This window comes from Chlorocebus sabaeus, chromosome 16 (genome assembly GCF_047675955.1).
Source record: "Chlorocebus sabaeus isolate Y175 chromosome 16, mChlSab1.0.hap1, whole genome shotgun sequence".
Taxonomy (NCBI): domain Eukaryota; kingdom Metazoa; phylum Chordata; class Mammalia; order Primates; family Cercopithecidae; genus Chlorocebus; species Chlorocebus sabaeus.
In genome coordinates this window covers 64,390,199-64,415,322 of record NC_132919.1, presented here as the reverse complement: position 1 = coordinate 64,415,322, position 25,124 = coordinate 64,390,199, and the positions used below count along the sequence as shown (strand labels likewise).

The 25,124-nt window shown below is 35.6% G+C and overlaps 1 protein-coding gene across 1 annotated transcript in view; it reads left to right on the top strand.

Annotated features, from left to right (window-relative positions):
- LOC103243284 (uncharacterized) overlaps positions 1–25,124 on the top strand; it is a 183,716-nt gene that overhangs the window by 69,539 nt on the left and 89,053 nt on the right. The window contains exons 11-14 of the mRNA XM_073005427.1: positions 10,744–10,842; positions 13,252–13,305; positions 17,519–17,623; positions 20,632–20,685. Of these exons, the coding sequence (XP_072861528.1) occupies positions 10,744–10,842; positions 13,252–13,305; positions 17,519–17,623; positions 20,632–20,685 (312 nt within the window). The remainder of the gene's footprint in view (positions 1–10,743; positions 10,843–13,251; positions 13,306–17,518; positions 17,624–20,631; positions 20,686–25,124) is intronic.

Genomic DNA, 25,124 nt, shown 5'->3' with positions numbered 1-25,124 from the left:
TTCTAACTGGTGTGAGATGGTATCTCATTGTGGTTTTGATTTGCATTTCTCTGATGGCCAGTGATGATGAGCATTTTTTCATGTGTCTGTTGGCTGTATGAATGTCTTCTTTTGAGAAATGTCTGTTCATATCCTTTGCCCACTTTTGGATGGGGTTGTTTGTTTTTTTCTTGTAAATTTGTTTGAGTTCTTTGTAGGTTCTGGATATTAGCCCTTTGTCAGATGAGTAGATTGCAAAAATGTTCTCCCATTCTGTAGGTTGCCTGCTCACTCTGATGGTAGTTTCTTTTGCTGTGCAGAAGCTCTTTAGTTTGATGAGATCCCATTTGTCAATTTTGGCTTTTGTTGCCGTTGCTTTTGGTGTTTTAGACATGAAGTCTTTGCCCATGCCTATGTCCTGAATGGTACTACCTAGGTTTTCCTCTAGGATTTTTATGGTATTAGGTCTAACATTTAAGTCTCTAATCCATCTTGAATTAATTTTCGTATAAGGAGTAAGGAAAGGATCCAGTTTCAGCTTTCTACTTATGGCTAGCCAGTTTTCCCAGCACCATTTATTAAATAGGGAATCCTTTCCCCATTTCTTGTTTCTCTCAGGTTTGTCAAAGATCAGATGGCTGTAGATGTGTGGTATTATTTCTGAGGACTCTGTTCTGTTCCATTGGTCTATATCTCTGTTTTGGTACCAGTACCATGCTGTTTTGGTTATTGTAGCCTTGTAGTATAGTTTGAAGTCAGGTAGCGTGATGCCTCCAGCTTTGTTCTTTTGACTTAGGATTGTCTTGGAGATGCGGGCTCTTTTTTGGTTCCATATGAACTTTAAAGCAGTTTTTTTCCAATTCTGTGAAGAAGCTCATTGGTAGCTTGATGGGGATGGCATTGAATCTATAAATTACCTTGGGCAGTATGGCCATTTTCATGATATTGATTCTTCCTATCCATGAGCATGGTATGTTCTTCCATTTGTTTGTGTCCTCTTTTATTTCACTGAGCAGTGGTTTGTAGTTCTCCTTGAAGAGGTCCTTTACATCCCTTGTAAGTTGGATTCCTAGGTATTTTATTCTCTTTGAAGCAATTGTGAATGGAAGTTCATTCCTGATTTGGCTCTCTGTTTGACTGTCACTGGTGTATAAGAATGCTTGTGATTTTTGCACATTAATTTTGTATCCTGAGACTTTGCTGAAGTTGCTGATCAGCTTAAGGAGATTTTGGGCTGAGACAATGGGGTTTTCTAAATATACAATCATGTCATCTGCAAACAGGGACAATTTGACTTCTTCTTTTCCTAACTGAATCCCCTTGATTTCTTTCTCTTGCCTGATTGCCCTAGCCAGAACTTCCAATACTATGTTGAATAGGAGTGGTGAGAGAGGGCATCCCTGTCTTGTGCCAGTTTTCAAAGGGAATTTTTCCAGTTTTTGCCCATTCAGTATGATATTGGCTGTGGGTTTGTCATAAATAGCTCTTATTATTTTGAGGTACATTCCATCAATACCGAATTTATTGAGCGTTTTTAGCATGAAGGGCTGTTGAATTTTGTCAAAAGCCTTTTCTGCATCTATTGAGATAATGATGTGGTTCTTGTCTTTGGTTCTGTTTATATGCTGGATTATGTTTATTGATTTGCGAATGTTGAACCAGCCTTGCATCCCAGGGATGAAGCCCACTTGATCATGGTGGATAAGCTTTTTGATGTGCTGCTGAATCCGGTTTGCCAGTATTTTATTGAGGATTTTTGCATCGATGTTCATCAGGGATATTGGTCTAAAATTCTCTTTTTTTGTTGTGTCTCTGCCAGGCTTTGGTATCAGGATGATGTTGGCCTCATAAAATGAGTTAGGGAGGATTCCCTCTTTTTCTATTGATTGGAATAGTTTCAGAAGGAATGGTACCAGCTCCTCCTTGTACCTCTGGTAGAATTCGGCTGTGAATCCATCTGGTCCTGGACTTTTTTTGGTTGGTAGGCTATTAATTATTGCCTCAATTTCAGAGCCTACTATTGGTCTATTCAGGGATTCAACTTCTTCCTGGTTTAGTCTTGGAAGAGTGTAAGTGTCGGAATCTTGGAATCTACAAGAACACTTACCAGTTGATGGTAAACATTTCTGGCATTGCTGATATTTTTAAAGGAGCATATCTTATCTATGAGAATTAGTTAAACAATACCTATTTTGCCATGTTGCAGCTTTGAAATGTATTCAGAAAGGTTAACTCTTAAATACATTAGAATATTGTCTTCTCTTACAATTCTTTGGTGTCATTGACAGGCTTAAGCAATATCTGAGAGTGACACTACCATGAGTGACTTAGGAAAAGAAAAACAGATAAAGGAAAATAAGATGGTAAATGAGTAGACATAGAAGGAAAGAGAAGGCCTGAAAGTAAGATACTAAGAAATGGAGAAGGCCAGGAGGAGGTTAGGCAATTAGAGTTTCAAAAGTTCTTGGACCGGAAGTGGGGCAGGCTGAAGATCACTCATAGGTGTGATCTGATTCTTTTTTTTTCTTCAACTTTTATTTTAAATCGCGGGGTACGTGATGTGCAGGATGTGCAGGTTTGTTGCATAAGTAAACGTGTGCCATGGTGGGTTGCTGCACAGCTCAACCCATCACCTAGGTATTAAGGCCAGCATCCATTAGCTACTCTTCCTGATGCTCTTCCCCTTACCCCCAGTGGCAGGTCCCAGTGTGTGTTGTTCCCCCAGTGTTTCCATCTGTCTCATCGTTCAGCTACCACTTTTAAGTGAGAACATGCAGTGTTTGATTTTCTGTTCCTGCATTAGTTTGCTAAGGATAATGGCTTTCAGCTCCATCCATGGCCCTGCAAAGGACATGATCTCATTCCTTTTTGTGGCTGCATAATATTCCATGGTGTATATGTACCACATCTTCTTTATCCACTCTATCATTGATGGGCATTTGGGTTGATTCCATGTCTTTGCTATTGTGAATAGTGCTGCAGTGGACATACTCATGCATGTATCTTTGTAATAGAATTATTTCTGTTCCTTTGGGTACATACCCAGTAACTGGATTGCTGGGTCAAATGGTATTTCTGGTTCTAGATCTTTAAGGAATCACCACACCATCTTTCGCAATGGTTGAACTAATTACATTCTCACCAACAGTAGGAAAGTATTCCTGTTTCTCTCAGGGAAATGCAATTTAAAACATAGATAGATCTCACTATTCATCCACTAAAATAACTAAAAATAAAAAGATCAACAGTACCCAGTGTTGGTAGTGATGTGGAGCAATTGAAACTCTTATAATTTCTAGAGGGTCTTCTAACCACTGTGGAGATCAGCATGGTAGTTTCTTAAGAAACTGAACATAAGGCTGGGCGTGGTGGCTCACGCCTGTAATCCCAGCACTTTGGGAGGCCGAGGTGGGCGGATCACGAGGTCAGGAGATCAAGACCACCCTGGTTAACACGGTGAAACCCTGTCTCTACTAAAAATACAAAAAACTAAGCTGGGCGTTGTGGCAGGCACCTGTAGTCCTAGCTGCTGGGGAGGCTGAGGCAGGAGAATGGCCTGAACCCAGGAGGTGGAGTTTGCAGTGAGCCAAGATCACACTACTGCACTCCAGCCTGGGCAATAGAGGGAGACCCTGCCTCCAAAAAAAAAAAAAAAAAAAAACTGAACATAAACTTACTGTAAAAACTCAGCATTCTCACTCCTATATATTTTTCCAAGAGAAAGAAATGTAAATGTTCTCAAAAATATTTGTGCATGAATGCTCATAGCTTTATTCATAAGAGTTAAAAATTGGAAATAATCCTAATGTCCATTTACCCACAAAGGGATCAACAAAGTATAGTATTCACACAACGGAATATTACTCCACAATATAAATGAATGATTTACAGATAACAGGTCACATTCTGGATGAATTTCAAAGCATTATGCTGAGTAACAGAAGACAGACACAAAATAATACTAACTACATGATACTTTTTATGAAATTCAAGAGCAAGCAAACGTAATACCAGAAAATACATCAGTGATTGTTTAGATTTATGTTTTAGAGGGACCAACAGCATAGAAAGGGAACTTTTGGGAGATGATGGAAATGTTTTATATCATAATTTTAGTGTTGTTTACATGGGTGTATGTATTTGTCAAAACTTATCACACTGAACACTTAAAATTGTGGTTTATTGTATGTAAATTATGACTCAACAAAGTTGATTTAAAAAGAGAAATGGAAGTATCAGATATACAATTTTTAAATAGTTACTCTCAGGAGTGGGAAGGAACAAGGTGAATAAAACTGGAGAAGAGGATGCACTTAAAAAATATATCTTTTTTTTTTTTTTTTTTTGAGATGGAGTCTCCCTCTTATCACCAAGGCTGGAATGCAGTGGCATAATCTTGGCTCATTGCAACCTCCACCTCCTGGGTTCAAGCAATTCCCCTGCCTCAGCCTCCTGAGTAGCTGGGATTACAGGCACCTGCCACCATGCCCAGCTAATTTTTGTATTTTTAGAGGGGAGCGGGGTCTCACCATGTTGGCCAGGCTCTCCACGAACTCCTGACCTCAAGTGATCTGCTCACCTTGGCCTCCCAAAGTGTTGGGGTTACAGGCATGAGCCACCGTGCCCAGCCTCCTATTTTGAATAAATATTTAACTTTGGATTTTTGTAAATATTTTACATAATTATTTAGCAATTTTTTAAAAAACAGTTTCTAAAAATTGAAAGCAAAATCAGATGAACCTGACTTTATATTGATTTAATAGCTTAAAACATAGAAAGGAACTACTTCAAACAATTTTATAAAAAATATGAATTTGACTGTGCACCCCTGAATGGAATATCAAAGGACAAAAATATCTGCAAAGAATGATAACAATAACCCTGAAAATATTTTCAGCAATTAGCTTATTATTGTTAGTTTTTGTGGCATTATTCTGAGACTCTTGTTTATTCTGTGGGATAAAGCAAATGAGTCATTATGTTGGTATTGTTGAGAATGGTGACTTTTGGCTTAGGAGAAAGGAAATATTAATTTAGATAAATGAGATTTATTTTAAAACACCCTGGATTGTGAATATATAACTATGATTTCATGATGTAATTTATCTTAAAAATGTGTATTTCCTAATTATGTCCATGGAAAATTACTAACTAGCCTTTTATTGAAGAGCACACCTGTCATTCCAATAACCAACTCTCTGACACTGAATGTCCTACAATTCAATTGAGTTCTGACACTGACTACCTAGAGTTAGTATGGGCCCCACAGTTTAAAATGCTTAATACCACAAGACTACTTTTACTTTAGATTCCAGCCATAAGTCAGTGGGCCATCCACACTGCTGACCAACCAGTTGTAAAAATTCAGAGATTCCTACATCCACCCCTGCTTGGGTTCACAAATTTACTAGAACAAGTCACAGAACTCAGGAAAACACTATACTTAAGATTACTAGTTTATTATAAAGCATACACATGAACAGCTAGATGAAGATATATATATATAGGGTGGCAAGGTGGGTGGGGACAGAGCTTCTGTGCCTTCTTTAAGCATGCCATCCTCCTAGCACGTTAATATTATTTACCAACCTAGCAGTTCTCCAAGCCTGTTTCAGTTTTTATCTCGGGTTTCATTATATAGGCATGACTCATTAAATCATTGGTCATATGATTGAACTCAATCTCTAGTCCCTTTCTCTTCTCCAGTGGTCAGGGAATGGGGGTGGTGCTGAAAGTTTAAACTCTCTAATCACGTGATTGGTTTTCTTATAACCAACCTCCTCTGCCACAAGCTATACAGGGATCCATGCCATGAGTTGCTTCATTAGCATAACTCAAGTATGGTCTAAAGGGGTTCCTTATAAATAACAAAGACACTCTCATCACTCTGTGACAGGAACTGAGGACCAAGACAAAATATATTTTTATTACAACACAGCCCCTAAAACCGAGATTGTAGTCTCCAAATTCTGTATCTCCCTTCTTTAAAAGGAAGCATGGTGTTATTGGCAGAACGTATCCAAGACATGGCAACAAAGTATGTTAGCAACAGTGAACCAGTACAGGTCTGCAGCAACCTCAATTCTTGCCTCCTCAGAAGAAAGAATTTAATTTGACTAAGGGCCATAAGGCAGAAAGAGAGATTGAGGCAAGTTTTAGAGTAGGAGTGAAAGTTTATTAAAAAGCTTCACAGCAGGAACAAAAGAAAGGAACGTACACTTGGAAGAGGGCAAAGTGGACAACTTGAAAGACAAGTGTGCACTTTGACCTTTTGACATGCGGTTTTATATGTTGACATACTTCCAGAGTCTTACATCCCTTCTACCCCAATTTTTCCCTTGGGGTGGGCTGTGCACATGCACAATGGCCTGCTAGCACTTGCAAGGAGAGCATGCACAGTGTGTTTACTGGAGTTGTATGCCTTGTTCACTTGAGGTATTCTTCCCTTACCAGCTGAATGTCCCTAGAACATCATATACCAGTTAAACTCTGTCATTTTGCTTCTTAATGTACATGCTTGAGCCCACTCACCCAACTCTTGAGATCATATTGGGAAGCTTCTGATCACCAATTTTAGGTGTTTCTGTTTATTGAGAGGCTACCTTTTCCTGGTGCTGGCTGTGACAGATTATACTTTCAGAGAGAGAGTTAACAACCACCTGACCAGGACCTGATGGGCACCTGACATGCCTGGTGTATAGGGGTGGGCGGAGCCAGAGTGTCTCCTGCTCTGTTCATGTCTGACTAGCTACCTCCTGTAAGAATGGCTTTTTGGAGAAATGGCTGATCCCAGGTATGCCAAAGAAAATGTACAAGAAGAGCCTGGAGTATTTTATAGTGTCAGAAAGCAATGAACCTATCCAGTACTACTAGGTTTATATCAAAAGGACTCAAACTCTGACTTGAATGGTTTCCCTCTGGCCAAAAATAGCACAATTTGATCATCAGTAAGAATAATTGTGGTAATTTGAAACAAATCTTTAAATCCATGAGTTTTTTAATGATACTCAAGTGAAACAACAAAACACACAACTAACAAAATTATCACAAATCATCACTGGAAGATTCTAGGAAACAAATTATTTTGAGACTGGTAAATAGAGGGAAATAAGCACTTTCTATACAAACTTTAATTTATAGTAACCAAATAACCGAAGAGGAAGTTTATCTTATGTATTGCAGCTTAGCAGGAAAAGGAATGATTGACATTGAATGTGAGGATTTTGCAAACCCTAATAATTTAATGGGTCTAGCCTGTAATTATCAGTGATCCCTACTATCACTCAAAAATAAAGAAAATTAGACATTTTCTGATGAAAATGCAAAATACAGGTTACAGGAAACTCTAAGGGGCTAACAACGTAGTGTTTTCAACAACAAAAAAAAGTGCAGAGAAAAATGAGATAGAGTCGGGACCTATGAATTAAAAGGGACCTGAGTGGCATCTGGAGTAGCCACAGGGTTCTGGAAGCTCCAGGTGGTCTTTCAGGTGCTAAGCCTTGGTCCAGCTTCCATCATCCCTTCATAATGGACAATATCCACTAGCTCCTCCTATGGACTATCTTGTGTCATGGGAAATGAAAATAGTTAACACCTTGCATGACCAAATGAACAAAGATGACCAGAGTACTCTTAACTCTATTAGAACTGTTTTTCCTTTTGTATCTGTAATATGGGATGGCATTGTTTTCATGAACTTCTAGAAACTTCACCTGCAAGCTATGCTCCCTGTGTTATCACCATTCCCATTTACAGTATATTTGAGTAAATGATTATGTTTAAAAAGTTACATAGGGCTTTTTGGTCGTCCTAAACTTAAACATTTCACTCATTCCATTTGTAATTGTGATCATAATTTTTGTAATGATTTCTGGCCTGATCGAAGGAAATTTGAGAGCTCTTCATTTAAATATTTTAAGTACTTTTGAAGGTTTTAAAATGACTTTTTTTTTTTTTAAATAAGGCATTTATAGTTATTTGAGGTTGTCTGGGATCATATGAAAGAAAATTAGAACCACACTGTACTTACATTTACCTTGATAGTTTATTTGCGGGTGGTAGTTTTCTCTAGTTTTAGGGAGTGTGGCAGATCTTGGAATATTTCACAAATTAGAGCTGAAATCTGTTATCATCCATTACGGCTGGTTTATGTGGCTAGACTAGGAGGAGAGAAGCAATTAAATGATTATTTGCTAATTATTTTACTCCCATAAAAATGTCTAATGTTAAAACTTTCAATAAACACAGTTGATCAAGATGGTAGATGATTTACAGTGCTTCATGAAAGGAGGAAAAAAATAATTCTTTCTGCCTTTGCCTGATATAATCTATACAGTAATAATTTAAGTCATAATTTATTTTAAAGATGAGTGCCTCTTGGGAAACTTCTTTTCTGTTCTAACACTTCCATGTTAAAGTGAAATTATCTTAAAGCTGTATCAGGGCCTATTAGATTACTGACATTTGGATGCCTATTTGTTTATTTACTCCATTGAGTCTTTTGTTATGGTTCTGGTTTATAAAAAATTTAAATGTTGGGATCCGTACCCCAAACCTCAGCATCATACAATATTCCCATGTAACAAATCTGCACATATACCCCCGTATCTGAAATAAAAGTTGAAATAAAATTTAAAAATAAAGAAAAAGAAAATGGAGCATAAAAATTTTTAATGAATTCTTGATTTGCTTCAAGGAAAAAGGAGGAAAATGAGAAAATTCAAGAATCTTTTTCTCACCCCTTATCTCATTCCTGTAGGTAATGAGCTGGATCAAGGTTGGAAGGAACATTAATATATGTGAAAATTGAAATCCATAAAAAAGCAAAAAGTTGCATTGTTTTGCTCAGTTTAGAAAAGTGAATACCAATAACATTAAAAAGTGTTTGCATGATCTATGTGATTATGGAATTTTTTCCCTAGTAAGTGATTGCAGATGACTTATGAGGGCTAGAAGATATTTTGCTATCAACGTAAGGATTGTTTTCCCCTCAGCTCAGGCTTACTGTATAGATCTGAAAAATTATTTGTATGAATTGAACAAACCTCTCTATATCAATGTAAAAGCTAAAAAAAATTTTTTTTTTAAAGAGACCTAAAAGATGCAATAGCATTTGCAATTACAGATAACAGACTTTATTAGGATTATTATTTGAACAAAATCATATAAAATTGAGACAATCAGAGAAATATGAACACAAACTGGATACTTGATAATTTAAGGAATACTTGTTAACAATTTTAGCATGATAATGATTTAATAGTCATATTTTTTACAGTTCTCTTATATTTTATTCATACATATTGAAATATTTACAGATGATTTGATATGATGTCTGTGATTTGCTCCTAAATAATTAGGATAGGATGGCAGAAGTAGGTGGGAGTAGAGAAAGATTAAGAATGGATATGAGTTACTAATCATCATATTACTAAATGAAAAGTATTCTAAATGTCCTACTTTCATTTGGAAAGACTGTCATGCAGAATTCTAAAAGAAATTTTAACTTTCTAAATTTATTTACGAAATGTTGGAGTCTTTCACAGTGTTTATAAATCATTATATTTTGCCTTTTATTGCAACAGAAAAAAATCAGATGAAACAAATAGATGAAATGGAGGCTCTTAAAAATAAGATGAGGCCGGGCACAGCAGCTCACGCCTGTAATCCAAACACTTTGGGAGGCCTAGGCAGGTGGATCACTTGAGGTCAGGAGTTTGAAACCAACCTGGCCAACATGGTGAAACCCCCTCTGTACTAACAATACAAAAATTAGCCAGGCTTGGTGGCAGGCACCTGTAATCCCAGCTACTTGGAAGGCTGAGGTAAGAGACTCGCTTGAACCTGAGAGGCAGAGGTTGCAATGAGCCAAGATTGCACTTAACTGCACTCCAGCCTGGGTGACAGAGCAAGACTCTGTCTCGGAAAAAAAAAAGTAAGATGAAAAGGCAGTAACTGTGATCCTTTTGCTTTGATTCTTATACCATTTCCTAGTCATCAGAGTGTCAGTCTTGCCACCATATATTAATTGGTTTGTTATTATTTTAGATATTTATCCGTTAATATCACATGATAAACTGTTTCATATTTTGGAAAGAAGCTCCAATCTTGATAGGCAAGGAAAAAAACAACCTCTGTGTCTATGCAACAAAAATGTGAAATAGAGACTTAAGGATTTTATCAGCAATGGAGACTACCTTTTTAGATAGTCTGGACAACATTTATTTGTCTAATGTTTTAATATTAGAGTCCTTGCCTTCAGTGCTGTAATTCATTCAGTTAATTAACATTGACTGTGCTCTTATAGTACTAGGTACTTCTCTAGTATTACAGGCATAGGAAATACAGTGGTGAATCAGAAAATGTTCCTGCCTTCGTGAAACTCTTATTCCCACTAAGGTGAGGGAGAAATTAATAAATAAAAATGAGATGATTTTATAAAGCAATATGTGCTATGAAAGAAAAAGAAGGTAACATGATCAACAGTGGAAGATGGCAGGGTTACTTTAGATAGGATAGTTAGGGACTGCCTGGTAGAGGAGAGTAACATTTGAACTGACGTTTGGAGTCAGCCTCCTTTTAGAAATCTTGCTGAATAGGATTTTCTTTAACATAAGCCTAATGAAATATATTTTATTTCTAATTCTGATATTAAACCTCATTGCCACTTGGATAGATTTTGGACATAGTATTGATAATATATAGACATTATTTTGGTGTTGTAGAGTCATGATACCTTTTTCATAGTTCTTTCTCTTTTCCAAGAGGGAAAAGTTGCTATTGATAACCTTGACACCATTCTAGAGAAAATGGAAATGAATTTCTCTGATAAGGAATTTGAAGAACTGTCACACAATTGGCCAGGTAATTATGAGTATTATACACACCTTTGTCCACCTGAAAGGATAATTTGGGATTGTGGGTTTATGATTTCACATTTTTAAAATTCTATTTTTTTAGTTCTTCAAATACAACTGACACATGTTAAGGGAACTCAGTCCAAAAGTAAGCATTTCATTTTGCTGAACTGAGCACTACCTTCATGATATTTTACAATATTCTATGTTTCTTGAAGTAAATTCAAAGAAGAAAAACCCCATGCTAGGCTCTGGAGATGAAATTTATAAAAATGTAAAACTTAGTGTTTGTTTTTAAAGGTGCATTAGATTAAGGGAAAAGAGAAATATATAGGCAAAAAAGTATAAGTGAAAATAATTTAGGGGTTAGAAATATCAGCTTATCAAAGGTGCTCACTGAGTACTAAGTGTGACCATGGTCAGTTTTAAGAATGTTGGTGCAAGTTATTGTGCTGCTTTTAAATCCTGCCCCAGCAGCCTACTTGACTTGGAATGGAACAAATGTTGATTTAGGAATCTGACAGATACAGTTTTCAATCTCATACTAACTTTGTGATTTAGGCAAGGTTCTTACTTTTCTGAGACTCAACTTCTTTATATGTTTTTTAATAAAAGGAGTCATAGTAACTTCATAGAAGTATGAGATAGATGCATTATATGAAAGCATCTGTCACAATATATGGCTTGGTAGACATGCATTAAATTTCATTTTCTTTCCTTCCTTGAGTGAAAGAGAACAAATTAGAGAGGTTAGGAGATCAAATGATATGGAGGAAAATACTTTAAAATTTTTGCTCTAACTTGGATGCAGTAAGGGGAACATCACACACCAGGGCCTGTTGTGGGGTGGGGGAAGCTGGGAGGGATAGCATTAGGAGATATACCTAATGTAAATGACCAGTTAATGGGTGCAGCACACCAACATGGCACATGTATACATATGTAACAAACCCACGCGTTGTGCACATGTACCCTAGAACATAAAGTATAATTAAAAATAATAATAATAATAAAGAGAATAATAATAATATAGAGAATAATATAATATATATTATTATATTTTATTAAATAATCTTTATTAAATAATAATTAATAAATAATAATTTAATAATTATTTTTAATTATATAATAAAAATAATTATTTTATAATTTATAAATTTATAACTTTAATAAATAATAATTATTTATTAAATAATAATAATATTAAACAATAATTTTATTAAATAATTCTCTTTATTAAATAATAAAGAGAATTCTTTATTATTATTATTATTATTATATTACCCAAAGTGCTTGGAGGACTAGGAGAAACTAGACTGCCCACTACAATGCAGGTAAGAAAGAAGAATATATCTAGAATACACAAGATCTCTCAGAGCGTCTGTTAGTGTTACCACATCCTGGATTATACCAATGGAAAACTATAACAACTCAACCCAGGAAGGACTCCTAATGGCCCAGACCCTTCAGGAATTAAGATTTAGAACACCCAACCAGGTAAAGAAGTATGACCAGCTAAGATGCTTGCAAAGAGAATACGGAATGAGCTGTGGAAGAAGGTAGTTATAAATACCTGCTACAGCCACATGATCAGTTACAAAGATAAGGACCTGTAATTATCATAACATCATGAATACTTCTTCCTTAATTTGTTATGAATATGTGTATATGCATGTATATTCCCTCTCTTATCCCCTTATCATGTAACACAGACATATTGACTTTATATCATAGAATGTAATTATTGTTAACTTTACATCATAGTATTCAAGTTATGGATATCAAGAAGAGTAAAGAGTAAACATCATTAAAGGACTTTGCATCGTCTTAAAAAAAATTTTTTTTTTTGCTCTAATGCTATAAGTAGACTTTAACACCACAGCACTTTAACGAAAAAAAAGCATGGGTATAATTTTTCAAATGCTCCTTTTTTCCATGTTCTTATGGTATGGGAAGGGATGGTAAAAATACAGTTATAGTGAAAATAGTGGGAAATTGTTGATTTCTTATGCTCTGTCTCACAGTTAAGAATTTCACAGGCCGGATGTGGTGGCTCACGCCTGTAATCCCAGCACTTTGGAAGGCTGAGGCGGGCGTATCATGAGGTTAAGAGATCGAAAACATCCTGGCCAAAATGATGAAACCCCATCTCTACTAAAAATACAAAAATTAGCTGGGCGTGGTGGCACACGCCTATAGTCCCAGCTACTCGGGAGGCTGAGGCAGGAGAATCGCTTGAACCTATTAGCCAGAGATTGCAGTGAGATGAGATCACGCCATTGCACTCCAGTCTGGGAGACAGAGCCAGACCCCGTCGCAAAAAAAAAAAAAAAAAAAGAAAAAAGAAAAAAAAAAAGAATTTCACATTGTGTTTTTGAATCTCACTGTAGCCTCTGTGATTTGTTTTGTTTTATAGCTGATGGGAAAGTGAAACATATTAAACTAGTGCATGCAGCTATACCTGTTACAGGTAAGAAGTTGATATAAAACTGAGATACTAATGCTTTACAAAATTTTTTTTGCAACAGTATTTTGAATATGTAACCGTTTCTTTGTAACTTCTGCCACTTTATTAACTAATACAAATGTTTTCTAATGAACTACTTTGAATTTCAGTGTTCTCAAAATAAAATTATAGTGCTGTTTCTTGACAGAAGTCCTCCATTCTCTAGAGGTATTACCAATAGCATGCTTCACTTGTTATACTTTAGAAATATGAAACCTAAGTCAGCGTAATAAAAATAATAATGACTACTATGTAGTGGACACTTTCTATATACCAGGCACTGTGCCAAGTGCTTTGCATGCATTAATTCATTTGTTACTGTTATATCTATTATACAGTTACTATTATAGTCTTCATTTTATAAGTGAAGGACTAGAGGCTTGGAGGGTAAATATGAGGATAAAATGTATGTAATTTTTCTTCAGATTGTATCTATATATAGACAACCATCTTCATAATATAAGAGAAGATAACGATTATTTTATATATATATAATAACTAACAGAGAGTTAGTAAATAATTTTAGGTTGTTGATATATAATATAATATCTGACCTGGAATTATAAGAGGATTACCAAAATATGACTATTTTAGACTATGCAATTAATTGGAAATAGCTCATATCTTTATTTTTATCTATAGCTGAATTAGAGTGGTACAAGCATGCTAGGTATTTTGCTTATGTTGCAATTATTAAATAATTCTTAAATGTTTTTCTGGGCTCTTTTAATCTTTCAAAGGAAAGAAAATTGATCCCAGTGACTTTCAGAATATTCCTGGGAGTATGTCGGTTAAACTCACAGATAAGGAAATGTTCAGCTGATGAATTTCCCTTCAAGGGAGCTTTGTTTGAGGCTTGTGTGTGAAAATTTCCAGATCTATGTCATCATACTAATGCTTCATAAAATATGTTGAGGAAAACATTAGCTCAATATAACTGTAATGAAAGATAAAACTGTTTTGTGATTGAATTTTTGGTATATTTATAGCAGCAAACCATTCACTTACAAGTTCTTCCATCAGTATTAAACAATTTCGAATGATATGCCAGAATTACCTACAGGCCTAAAGTCTAAGTATAAAAAAAGAGGGAAACAAGTCTGAGAGGTACAGAGGAAGAAAGTAGGGAAGTAGTCATAAAGACAAAAAATATTAGAGGAATGGGTATGTGTGTGTAGCAAATTCAAATTTGACATACTGCAAACTGAGATACACAATAAATGTGGTGTGTTCTTTATTTTTTCTAACCTCATTTCTCTCTCAGTCCCCCATCCTATTCTGGCTGTGGGTAGGATGTTGAAAGGTGAGAGGGTACGGCTCAAATTGACCGGTAATCCAGTTTCTTCTGGTTTAAGCAAAAAATCAATGTCTTTTGGCTGACCCAGCTCATTTTGGGAAATTATCAGTTTTCAAGTCTTTCCCTTACTTCCCCTCAGAAAGGCACCCCAGTATAAGGGAAAGCTTGAATGTCTTCCTGGTGGTAGAAGAGGGCAGCCAGACTTTGTCTTATTGTCTGGGTTCTTGATACTCTCTTTAGCAATGTCTCATATTTCTTGGGTTTCCATGGATCGTGTTGACCTCTCCTGCAGAATTCTACTGCTTGAAAAATTCACGATTTGTTTTTTCTGCAAAGTCAAGATTCTGTGATCCTTCCTTCCCTAACTTGGCTCAGCCTTGGCACTCACTGGTATCCCAGTCTATAGGGAAATAGTTCTAAAGTCAAGTATGTACTTCCTGATTCCAGATGTCCCTGTGTACTCCTCCTCTCAAGCCTTCCTGGTGTTTAAGCTCTGATGATCGCCAAAGTGTTCCATTCCAGTTCTTCCAGCTGAGCCCCAGCCAGCCTGTAGGTGTTGCTCTGGCCTTTTGTGGTTCTGCAATTGCCGGGTTTTATTATGAATTCCAGCAGGGCTGGTGTACCTGTTGCCCAACTACTTCCAGTGTGAAGGCTAATAAGGGGAGATGCTACTTGTGGAGTCCACATGTGTGCACTTTCTGGATAAAAGAATTGGCCCCTGGGACCCTGCCAAGTCCTGGTATGCTGATAACATGGCAGCCTGTCACCACAATGGATTGATTTTCTCCTCCCACCATCACTGTCACCAAATAGCTTCATCTCCATATTAGGTGTAGGATTTAAAGCCTACATGTGCCACCTGGGATGCCCTCTTCCCTTTTCTCTCTTTGTAAATATTATCTGTCCTGAAAGATGTGATACCTTTATCCTGTGTTTCTATCTCTGCATATACTGAGTATACCCTGCCTGCCTGGTTTCTGCAATTGTTTTCTTTTAAGATGTCTTGCCACTATCATAGATACCTTACAATAGACTTCACAGATCATGTGTTAATGCAGTCTCTCTGGTGCTGTTGCTTGTGCTGGTGACTGACCCCAGGAGAAAAGCCTGATGTGGTGGATTATCCTTCTATTGGGTCTTCCTACTGGAATGTGGTGGACTGTTACTGACCATCTCTACGCTTGTCTCCTATTTTCCCGAGTGCAGACCTTTGAGAAATAAGAAGAGGGAGCTTCAGCCTTTATTCTGAAGTTTCAAACTACTTCTAAATCCTTAATTTTTTTTATTCAGGAGAATCCAGGAATCAAGGTTAAGTAATTATAACATGCCAGAATACATCAAGCAGACTTGAATTGAGAAGAGATGGGAAAAGGGAAAGATTGATCATTCTGTCACTCCTCTACCTTCCCAAAACTTCCATCTCCATTATTTGTGGACTCATAGTGGTTGCAAACAATTAGGGTTTGGGAATTATCAGTTTAAGAGTGTATATGTATGCACCTGCTCACAGATCCACACCCATTAGATTGGATTCCTGGAACAGGTGCATGAGAGGCCAGGTGAAAAGTCAAAAAAAGGCCAAACTCTAGCATTATGGAAATAAGTTCAATGTCAAAAGGTATGAATTACTGGTCGATTTCAAACTTGGGGGAAAGGCTATGAAACATTTGTATTGACTTAGCTGTAGCATAGGAGAGCATGGTCTGAAATCTATTGTTACTACTATGAATGACATTACTCATTATTAGTAAAGAACTATTACCATCGTAGGAAATCTAAGAATGTCTTTTGTGATGTATACTGTTTGAGCATTACCCTTCATCCCAAAGAAAGACATGAATCATCATAATGGTGAATATATATTCAGTTATATCCCTTTGCTAAATGTTTGTCTTCTCAACTAAATATTAGTCTTTTACAATAAGTTTTTTCTCAGTAATGACCATAAATAGGTGATCAGATATATTTCACAGTAAAGACATAAACTAAGTCTGAGAAGATGTATCAGAATGAAATCTTACCTGATTTGAAAGCTTTCAATGGTAAGATGGGTGATGAATTAACAAATCACTCTCAATTTACCTCTTTGTCGTCATAGTTCCTAATCACTTGATAAGGAATCCTGCTACTTTCCAATATATGGATCTAACATAATTTATGTTATTTTTTATCTTGACAGAATGTCTTTTTTGGTTTATTTATATTGATCATATTTATACACATTTTGATACACTTTCCTAGAGAAGAGACTGAGTTTATTTTTAAAGGTTAATTGTGAAATGCAAGAGAATTGCCATTCAGTGATTGTGGTTAGAGTGGACAATGAGTCTAGTTTGGGTTAAAAAGGTAAATGAGCCTACCTTTGGCTCAGAAGTAGTTATTAAAATGTATCAAGTACTTGCTATGCTGACAGAGTTCTAGGTTTTTTCACATGTAACTTTATCCCCATAGAAACTCGGTGAAACAGGTAGGAACATTTTCATTTCATACAACACAAAACTGGAAACCAAAGAAGTTAGGTTACTTGAATAAGTTCCTGTAGATAATAAATAGTAGAAAACAGTTTTCAAACCCATGTATTCTTATTCCAACCATTGTAATTTTCTCATTTCACTAGAAATTCTTATTTTCATTATAAGAATAATATGCTGGAAGCTAATTTTGTTCCCTTTGAAAGTTTATGGTGTGTATGTTTATTCTTCTAAAAAGATTTAAGGGAACTAAGCTTAATTCTAACCATATTGAATCTCTGTGTAAATTTAAACAAGTTCCAGTGATCTTAAGTCTACTTGCAAAACAAAATCTTTAATGCATAAGCAAATATAGGGTGGAACATTGCAGCATTAGTGGGAATTTTCATATTTCTTTCTCTTTACTAAGGAGAGACAGTAGGTATCAGAGACTTGGACAACGTACTAGGAAACATGGGGATTGAACTTACCAAAGAAGAACTTGGAGAGCTGACAAGAAACCTTCCAGTTGATGGTAACTCAGTTTAGATATAAAAAAAATTCTTCATAAGAGGGTCGAGGGTTTACATATGAGTATTTCTAAAACCAGTTTAATTTCATGTTAATAAAAAAAACCTTGCAACATCTCAGAAAGATTCCGTTTCAGAGCAAGAACAAAGCCTGTCTTCATTTTCTAAATCCACACAGAATACAAAGCATTTGACTAGATTGATTCCAAGATTGTTTTTCACATCTGGGAATTTTCAGGAAGCCAAAGAAAAGAGTGGAAAAAGAAAGGAATGAAAGAAGGTTAATGTGTATTCTTTCCATATTTCCCATTCATTTTTATATTCTAACTCAGCTCCCTAACACTACTGAAATTTCTCTAAGGACATCATAAGTTGCCATTTGTCAGTTGCATTAGACATTATTCATTCTGTTTGTTATTGGAGCTCTCTGCTGTCTTTGATATTGATGATAAATCTGACCTTGAAATTTTGTTCCCCTAGCTTCTGTGTTGTTACCACAATCTGGATTTTCTCATTCTGATTTTCATTTTACATCCTCTCTCTGGAAAATCTCACTCATATCTACTGTTTTACATATTACCTACATGCTGATGACTTTCAAGTCTGTATTTTTACACAGACCTCTCTCCTGCACTGCAGACTGGTGTATCCAAATGCCTGCTAGACATTTCTACTCAGATATTCCATAGGAGACATCCTTTGACCTATTTGAAACCTAATTCACTGGTTCCCTGTCCAGGCTACCTTCTAGTCCTATATTCTCTGTCCCATTTGTGCTATCACTGTCTATTTAGTCATCTAAGCTAGTTATGTGGGATTCATTTTTTACAACCACTTGTTTCCTATCACCTCCTATCTGGACTATCACTTTGTCATGCCAGTTTTACCTCAAACTACCATACATAGATGATTGGATATGTGACAAAGCAAGAATACTAAAATGTTGATAGTAGAATTTAGTTGATAGGCCTGTTCATTGTACAGTTTTTTCCAATTTTGCCATATGTTTGAAAATTTACATAATGAAATATTGAAAAAAATTCCATATATAAATCTGTTAACATCTCTTTGTTCCTTCTATCATTGTCATATTTCAGGTTGTTTCCTTCCTGATTTCAACTATTACAATGGCTTCTACAAAATAGCCATCATAGTGATCTATATGAAATGCAAATCTGACCACATCACGACTCAATTTAAAAGTGTTTAATGGCTTACAATCATGTACTAAAAAATGTCTTAAATCCGTTGATAGGGAAAACAAGTTCCTTTGTGATTTGGATCCTGTTTACCTAATCTAGTATTTTACCCTCCAATAATATTGTACTTTCATTCCATTTTTCTATCATAGAATAAAGTAACTCTATATCACTTGTATTTTATATCATGCTTTTTATCACTTCCTTGCTTTATGATGTCTCCATTACTCGGAGGGTCTCTCCTTTCCCTTCATATGACTAACTCTTTCTCGTTGCTTATCAGAATTGAGAGCCATGTTTTTTATTTCAGAAAGTTTTCTCTTAACTACCCAGACTATATTAGATACCTCTTTTCTGTATTTCCACAATAACTGTGCATATATTTTTCATGATATTTGCCACATTGTACTGTAATTGTATATTTATGTTTATTTGCATATCTTGTCACTTTAATATGAGCCTTAAAGTAGGGATGGGCATATTATTTATCTTCCAATACCTAGAATAGCACTTGGCATATAAGTAGGTACTCCATAAATGTTAAATTAGAGATGAACAAATTACTGAGTAAACGAGAGAATGACATAATGAATAAGTGAATGAATAGATATTGACAGGATAATTCCTAAAGAAAATGAAGCACTGCTTTTGGTCAGGACAGTAATATTTACACTTGGTATAATGTAACCATTTGTTTGCAACAATTCCGAGTGACATGCTGTATCAAAGTCTGTTAGGAATAGACCAGAGATGAACATATGGTCTTTGTCACCAGAGACCTGTGTCATTATCAGAATTGAGGGTCTTCAGAGAATTAACTTGCATGGATGGTATTTTTCATCATGTTTATAAGAAAGCATAATAGCCCAGTAAGAACATATTCTTTTCCAAGCCAGACATTATGGTCCAATGGTCAAGGGCCAGCTTACTAATATGGAATTAACTCTTGAAGACTATGTTTTATTGAATTGTTTCAAGTGTTGCTATGCAGGAAGAAGATAAAGAGGTAGTGATACATAGGGTGAGCTCTAGTTCCTCAACCTTGGCTTCAACCATAGCAGTTTATTATAGTCATCAATTTTTATATGTTTATCTCTCATACAACCTATACATTCATACATTATTTATATGTTCATACATTAACATCCTCAAATTGTCCTTTGTATTGTGAATTCAAACTTGGGACCTTAGCTGAAATGACTGTATGGTAACATGGTCTGGCAGCTGGCATTTCAATTTGGTAGTTGCCATCTTTTTCTAGACAGCAATGTTTCTCTTATTATTTTAATATATGATTGTGCATATACATATGCATGCATACATACTTAAATTTTGCTCTTATTATATAAAAATAAAGAGAAAATGGAAGCTTAAATGCTGATACTAGTAATAAGCATAGTCCTCAAATATAATTATACATCTGAAATAGGCATGTAGAAAGAGTTAATTTCAACTTTGGTTTATGTGTTTCAATTGGTTAGGAAAACAGCATATATGAAATTGTGGGGAAATAGTTCTAAATACTGTGTTTAAACAGTATAACACAATTAGAAATTATGTTTTAGCCTTCTTGGAATGGAAGTTCTTGTCTTGCTACATGTAAATCTATTATTCACTTTTTTATTTGAGAACATATGGGGTTATCTATTGTGCTACACCATACTATTTTGTTTCTAAGAATTTAAAAAGTTGAAAAATGACAAGAGTTATTCAATTAAAGTGAAGCTAAATAATGATGTATAATATCAAACTTTAGCTGGTTTCTGGATTATTATTTAGAAATAATTTTTTCCTGAATTCACTTTATCTTACAGCTAAAGGGGAGACTGATTTGAAATCATTGATGGATACAGTGCAAGTTATTACAGGTTAGTAAGAAGTTACTATGAATTTAAGATCCTAATATTTTAAGCCATATTTTCTATGATAAATATTTTACTAAAGTTTGACATATATAATTATATTATATAATCATATGTGTCCAACTTAAGAATTATCACAAAATGAACATACACACATACCCATTTAACTATAACCTAGATTGTGAAATAAAAGATTACCCATAACCCAGAAGACTACTGATACCACTACATACACTTTTCCTCCTTACTTTTTGGAGGCAATTACTATCCTGAATTCTAGGACCACATATTTACTAGTTTTGTCTGTTTTTGAACTTTACATAAATGAAACTATACAATCTGTATTCTTCTATGTCTAATTTCTTTCACCCAACATTATGTCACATGCTATTCTCTGATTCGTTTATATTGTTGCATGAAGCAGTAGTTTGCTCATTTTCACTGCTTTGTAGTACAAAGACTAATAAACTGTAATCAAGTAGAAATCTTTTGGGAACCTATTTTGGTATGGGGAATGATTTCAATTGGTTTGTTGTACTTGAATACATTGCTGTGTAATATTCCATTGTGTAAGTATACTATAATATATTTGTCAATTCTACTACTGAAGGACATTTCCAGTTTGGGCAATTACAAATGATATTTTTATACATGCCTTTTGGTGAACAAATGTGCATGATTATGTGGCCAAACATAGAAATTGGATTGCTTTGTTATAGAATTATGTATACTTTATTAGATATTGTCATTCAATTTTCCAAAGTAGTAGTACCATTTTACAATTCAACCAACAGTGTATGAGAGTTTTGCTTTATATCCTTGCCTGATACTTGATACTGTCTTTTCGATGTTAGCATGTATTACTATCCCACTGTATTTATAATTTGCCTTTCCCTAATGATGAATGATGTTGAGCACCTTTTTTACATTTCTTAATTATTTGGATAATCTCTTTAGTAAAGTTCTTCTTAATGTCTGTTATCTATTTGTCTGTTTGGATGTCTGTCTTTTGATTTTTTAAACTTACTGTCTTTTACTTATTTTTTAATATATTCTAGATACAAGTCCATTGTAGGTTATAAATTGCAAATATCTCACTGTATGTATTAGATTTTTCACTTGAATTATACTTTTTACAGAACAAAAGTTCCTATTTTTACATATAGTCAGTCTATCTAATCAGTCTTCTCTTTTATGGTAGAATATTTGGGAAGGGATAATCTGTGCGCAAACCACCATGGCACATGTTTGCCTGAGTAACAAACTGACAGCCGGTCGCAGTGGCTCAGCCTGTGATCCCAGCACTTTGCGAGGCCAAGGTGGGCAGATCACGAGATCAGGAGATCGAGACCATCCTGGCTAACACGGTGAAACCCCGTCTCTACTAAAAATACAAAAAATTAGCCAGGCGAGGTGGTGGGCGCCTGTATTCCCAGCTACTCCAGAGGCTGAGGCAGGAGAATGGCGTGAACCCAGAAGGCGGAACTTGCAGTGAGCTGAGATCACGCCACTGCACTTCAGCCTGGGCAACAGAGTGAGACTCCATCTCAAAAAATAAATAAATAAAAATAAAATAAAATAAAATAAAATAAAATAAAATAAAATAAAATAAAATAAAATAAAACAAACTGGCACATCCTGCACATGTACCCCTGAACTTAAAATAAAAGAAGAGAAATCCTTGCTTACACCAAGCCCATGAAAATATTTTCTTATTTCATTTTTAGGACCTTTGTTATTTTACTTTCACATTTAGATCTACAATCCATGATGTAGGATAAGGGTGACAATTCAGTTTTTTCTAAGTAGATATTCAGCACCATTTGTTGAAAAGAATATAGTTTTCTCACTGCGGTGTAAGGCTATCTTTTCATAAATCAAAGACCATAAATGTGTTTGTGTATCTGGACTATTTAATCTGTTACTTTATTGTTGTTTTTTTGTGTGTCCTTGCATCAGTATACCATTCTCTTAATATATTCAATGTATCTTATATCTGAAGTGTAAATCCTTTTTTATGACTGCCCTGGCTATTCTTGGCCTTTTGTATTTCCTTATACATTTCAAATCAAACTTTAATCCACCCTCAGTACTGCTGGGGTTTTTATTGAATCTAGGTCATTTTTTTTTCAATTTATTAAACTTTAAGTTCTGGGATACATGTACAGGTTTGTTACTGAGGTATACATGTGCCCTACACCCATCAACCCATCATCTAGGTTTTAAGCCCTGCATCCATTAGGTATTTGTCCTAATGCTCTCCCTCCCCTTGCCCCCACCCCGCAACAGGCCCCGGTGTATGATGTTCCCCTCCCTGTGTCCATGTGTTCTCATTGTTCAACTCCCACTTATGCGTGAGAACATGCGGTGTTTGGTCTTCTGTTTCTGTGTTAGTTTTGCTGAGAATGCTGGTTTCCAGCTTCATAAAGTCCCTGCAAAGGACATGAACTCATTCTTTTTTATAGCTGCATAGTATTCCATGGTGTATATGTGCCACATTTTCTTTATCGAGCCTATCATTGATGGGCATATGGGTTGGTTCCAAGTCTTTGCTATTGTGAATGGCACTGCAATAAAAACATACATGTGCATGTGTCTTAATAGTAGAATGATTTATAATCCTCTGGGTATATACCCAGTAATGGGATTGCTGGATCAAATGGTATTTCTGATTCTAGATCGTTGAGGAATCACCACACTGTCTTCCACAATAGCTGAACTAATTTACACTCCCACCAACAGTGTAAAAGCATTCCTATTTCTCTACATCCTCTCCAGAATCTGTTATTTGCTTGCTGACTTTTTAATTATCGCCATTCTAACTGGCATGAGATGGTATCTCATTGTGGTTTTGATTTGAATTTCTCTAATGACCAGTGATAATGAGCTTATTTTTCATATGTTTGTTGGCTGCATAAATGTCTTCCTTTGAGAAGTGTCTGTTCATGTCCTTTGTCAAACTTTTTTTTTTTTTTTGAGACAGAGTCTTGCTCTGTCGCCCAGGCTAGAGTGCAGTGGTGCAATCTCAGCTCACTGCAACCTCCGCCTCTTGGGTTCAAGCAATTATCCTGCCTCAGCCTCCCAAGTAGCTGAGATTACAGGTGCCACCAGTGTGCCCAGCTACCTTTGCCCAAATTTTGATGGAGTTTTTATTTTATTGTAAATTTGTTTAAGTTCCTTGTAGATTCTGGATATTAGATCTTTGTCAGATGGATAGATTGCAAAAATTTTATCCCGTTCTGTAGGTTGCCTGTTCACTCTGATGATAATTTCTTTAGCTGTATAGAAGCTCTTTAGTTTGATTAATTCCCATTTGTTAATTTTGGCTTTGGTTGCAATTGCTTTTTGTGTTTTAGTCATGAAGTCTTTGCCCATGGCTATGTCCTGAATGATATTGCTATGTTTTCTTCTAGGGTTTTTATGGTTTTTGGATTTACCTTTAAGTCTTTAATCCATCTTGACTTAATTTTTGTATGAAGTGTAAGGAAGGGGTCCAGTTTCAGTTTTCTGTACATGACTAGCCAGTTTTCACAGCACAATTTATTAAACAGGGAATCCTTTTCCTATTGCTTGTTTTCATCAGGTTTGTCAAAGATCATTTGGTTGTAGATGTGTGGTGTTATTTCTGTGGCCTCTGTTCTGTTCCATTGGTCTATATATCTGTTTTGGTACAAGTATCATGCTGTTTTGGTTACTGTAGGCTTATAGTATAGTTTGAACTCAGGTAGCATGATGCCTTTATTGTTCTTTTTGGTTAGGATTGTCTTGGCCATATAGGTTCTTTTTCGATTCCATATGAAATTTAAAGTAGTTTTTTTGTAGTTTTGTGAAGAAAATCACTGGAAGCTTGTTGGGAATAGCGTTGAATCTATAAATTACTTTGGGCAGTATGGCCATTTTCACAATATTGATTCTTCCTATCCATAAGCATGGAATGTTTTTCCATTTATTTCTGTCCATTCTTATTTCCTTGAGCAGTGGCTGGTAGTTCTCCTTGAAAAGTCCCTTTGCGTCCCTTGTAAGTTGTATTCCTAGGTATTATATTTTCTTTGTAGCAGTTATGAATGGGCTCTCCATTATTGGTGTATAAGAATGCTTATGATTTCTGCACATTGGTTTTGAATCCTGAGACTTTGCTAAAGTTACTTATTAGCTTAAGGAGTTTTGGGGCTGAGATGATGGGGTTTTCTAAATATACAGTCATGTCATCTGCAAACAGAGACAATTTGACTTCCTCTCTTGTTATTTGAGTACCCTTTATTTCTTTCTCTTGCCTGATTGCCCTGGCCAAAACTTTCAATACTATGTTGAATAGGAGTGGGGAGAGAGGGCATTCTTGTCTTGTGCCGGTTTTCAAAGGGAATGCTTCCAGCTTCTGCGCATTCACTATGATATTGGCTATGAGTTTGTCATAAATAGCTCTTAATATTTTGAGATATGTTCCA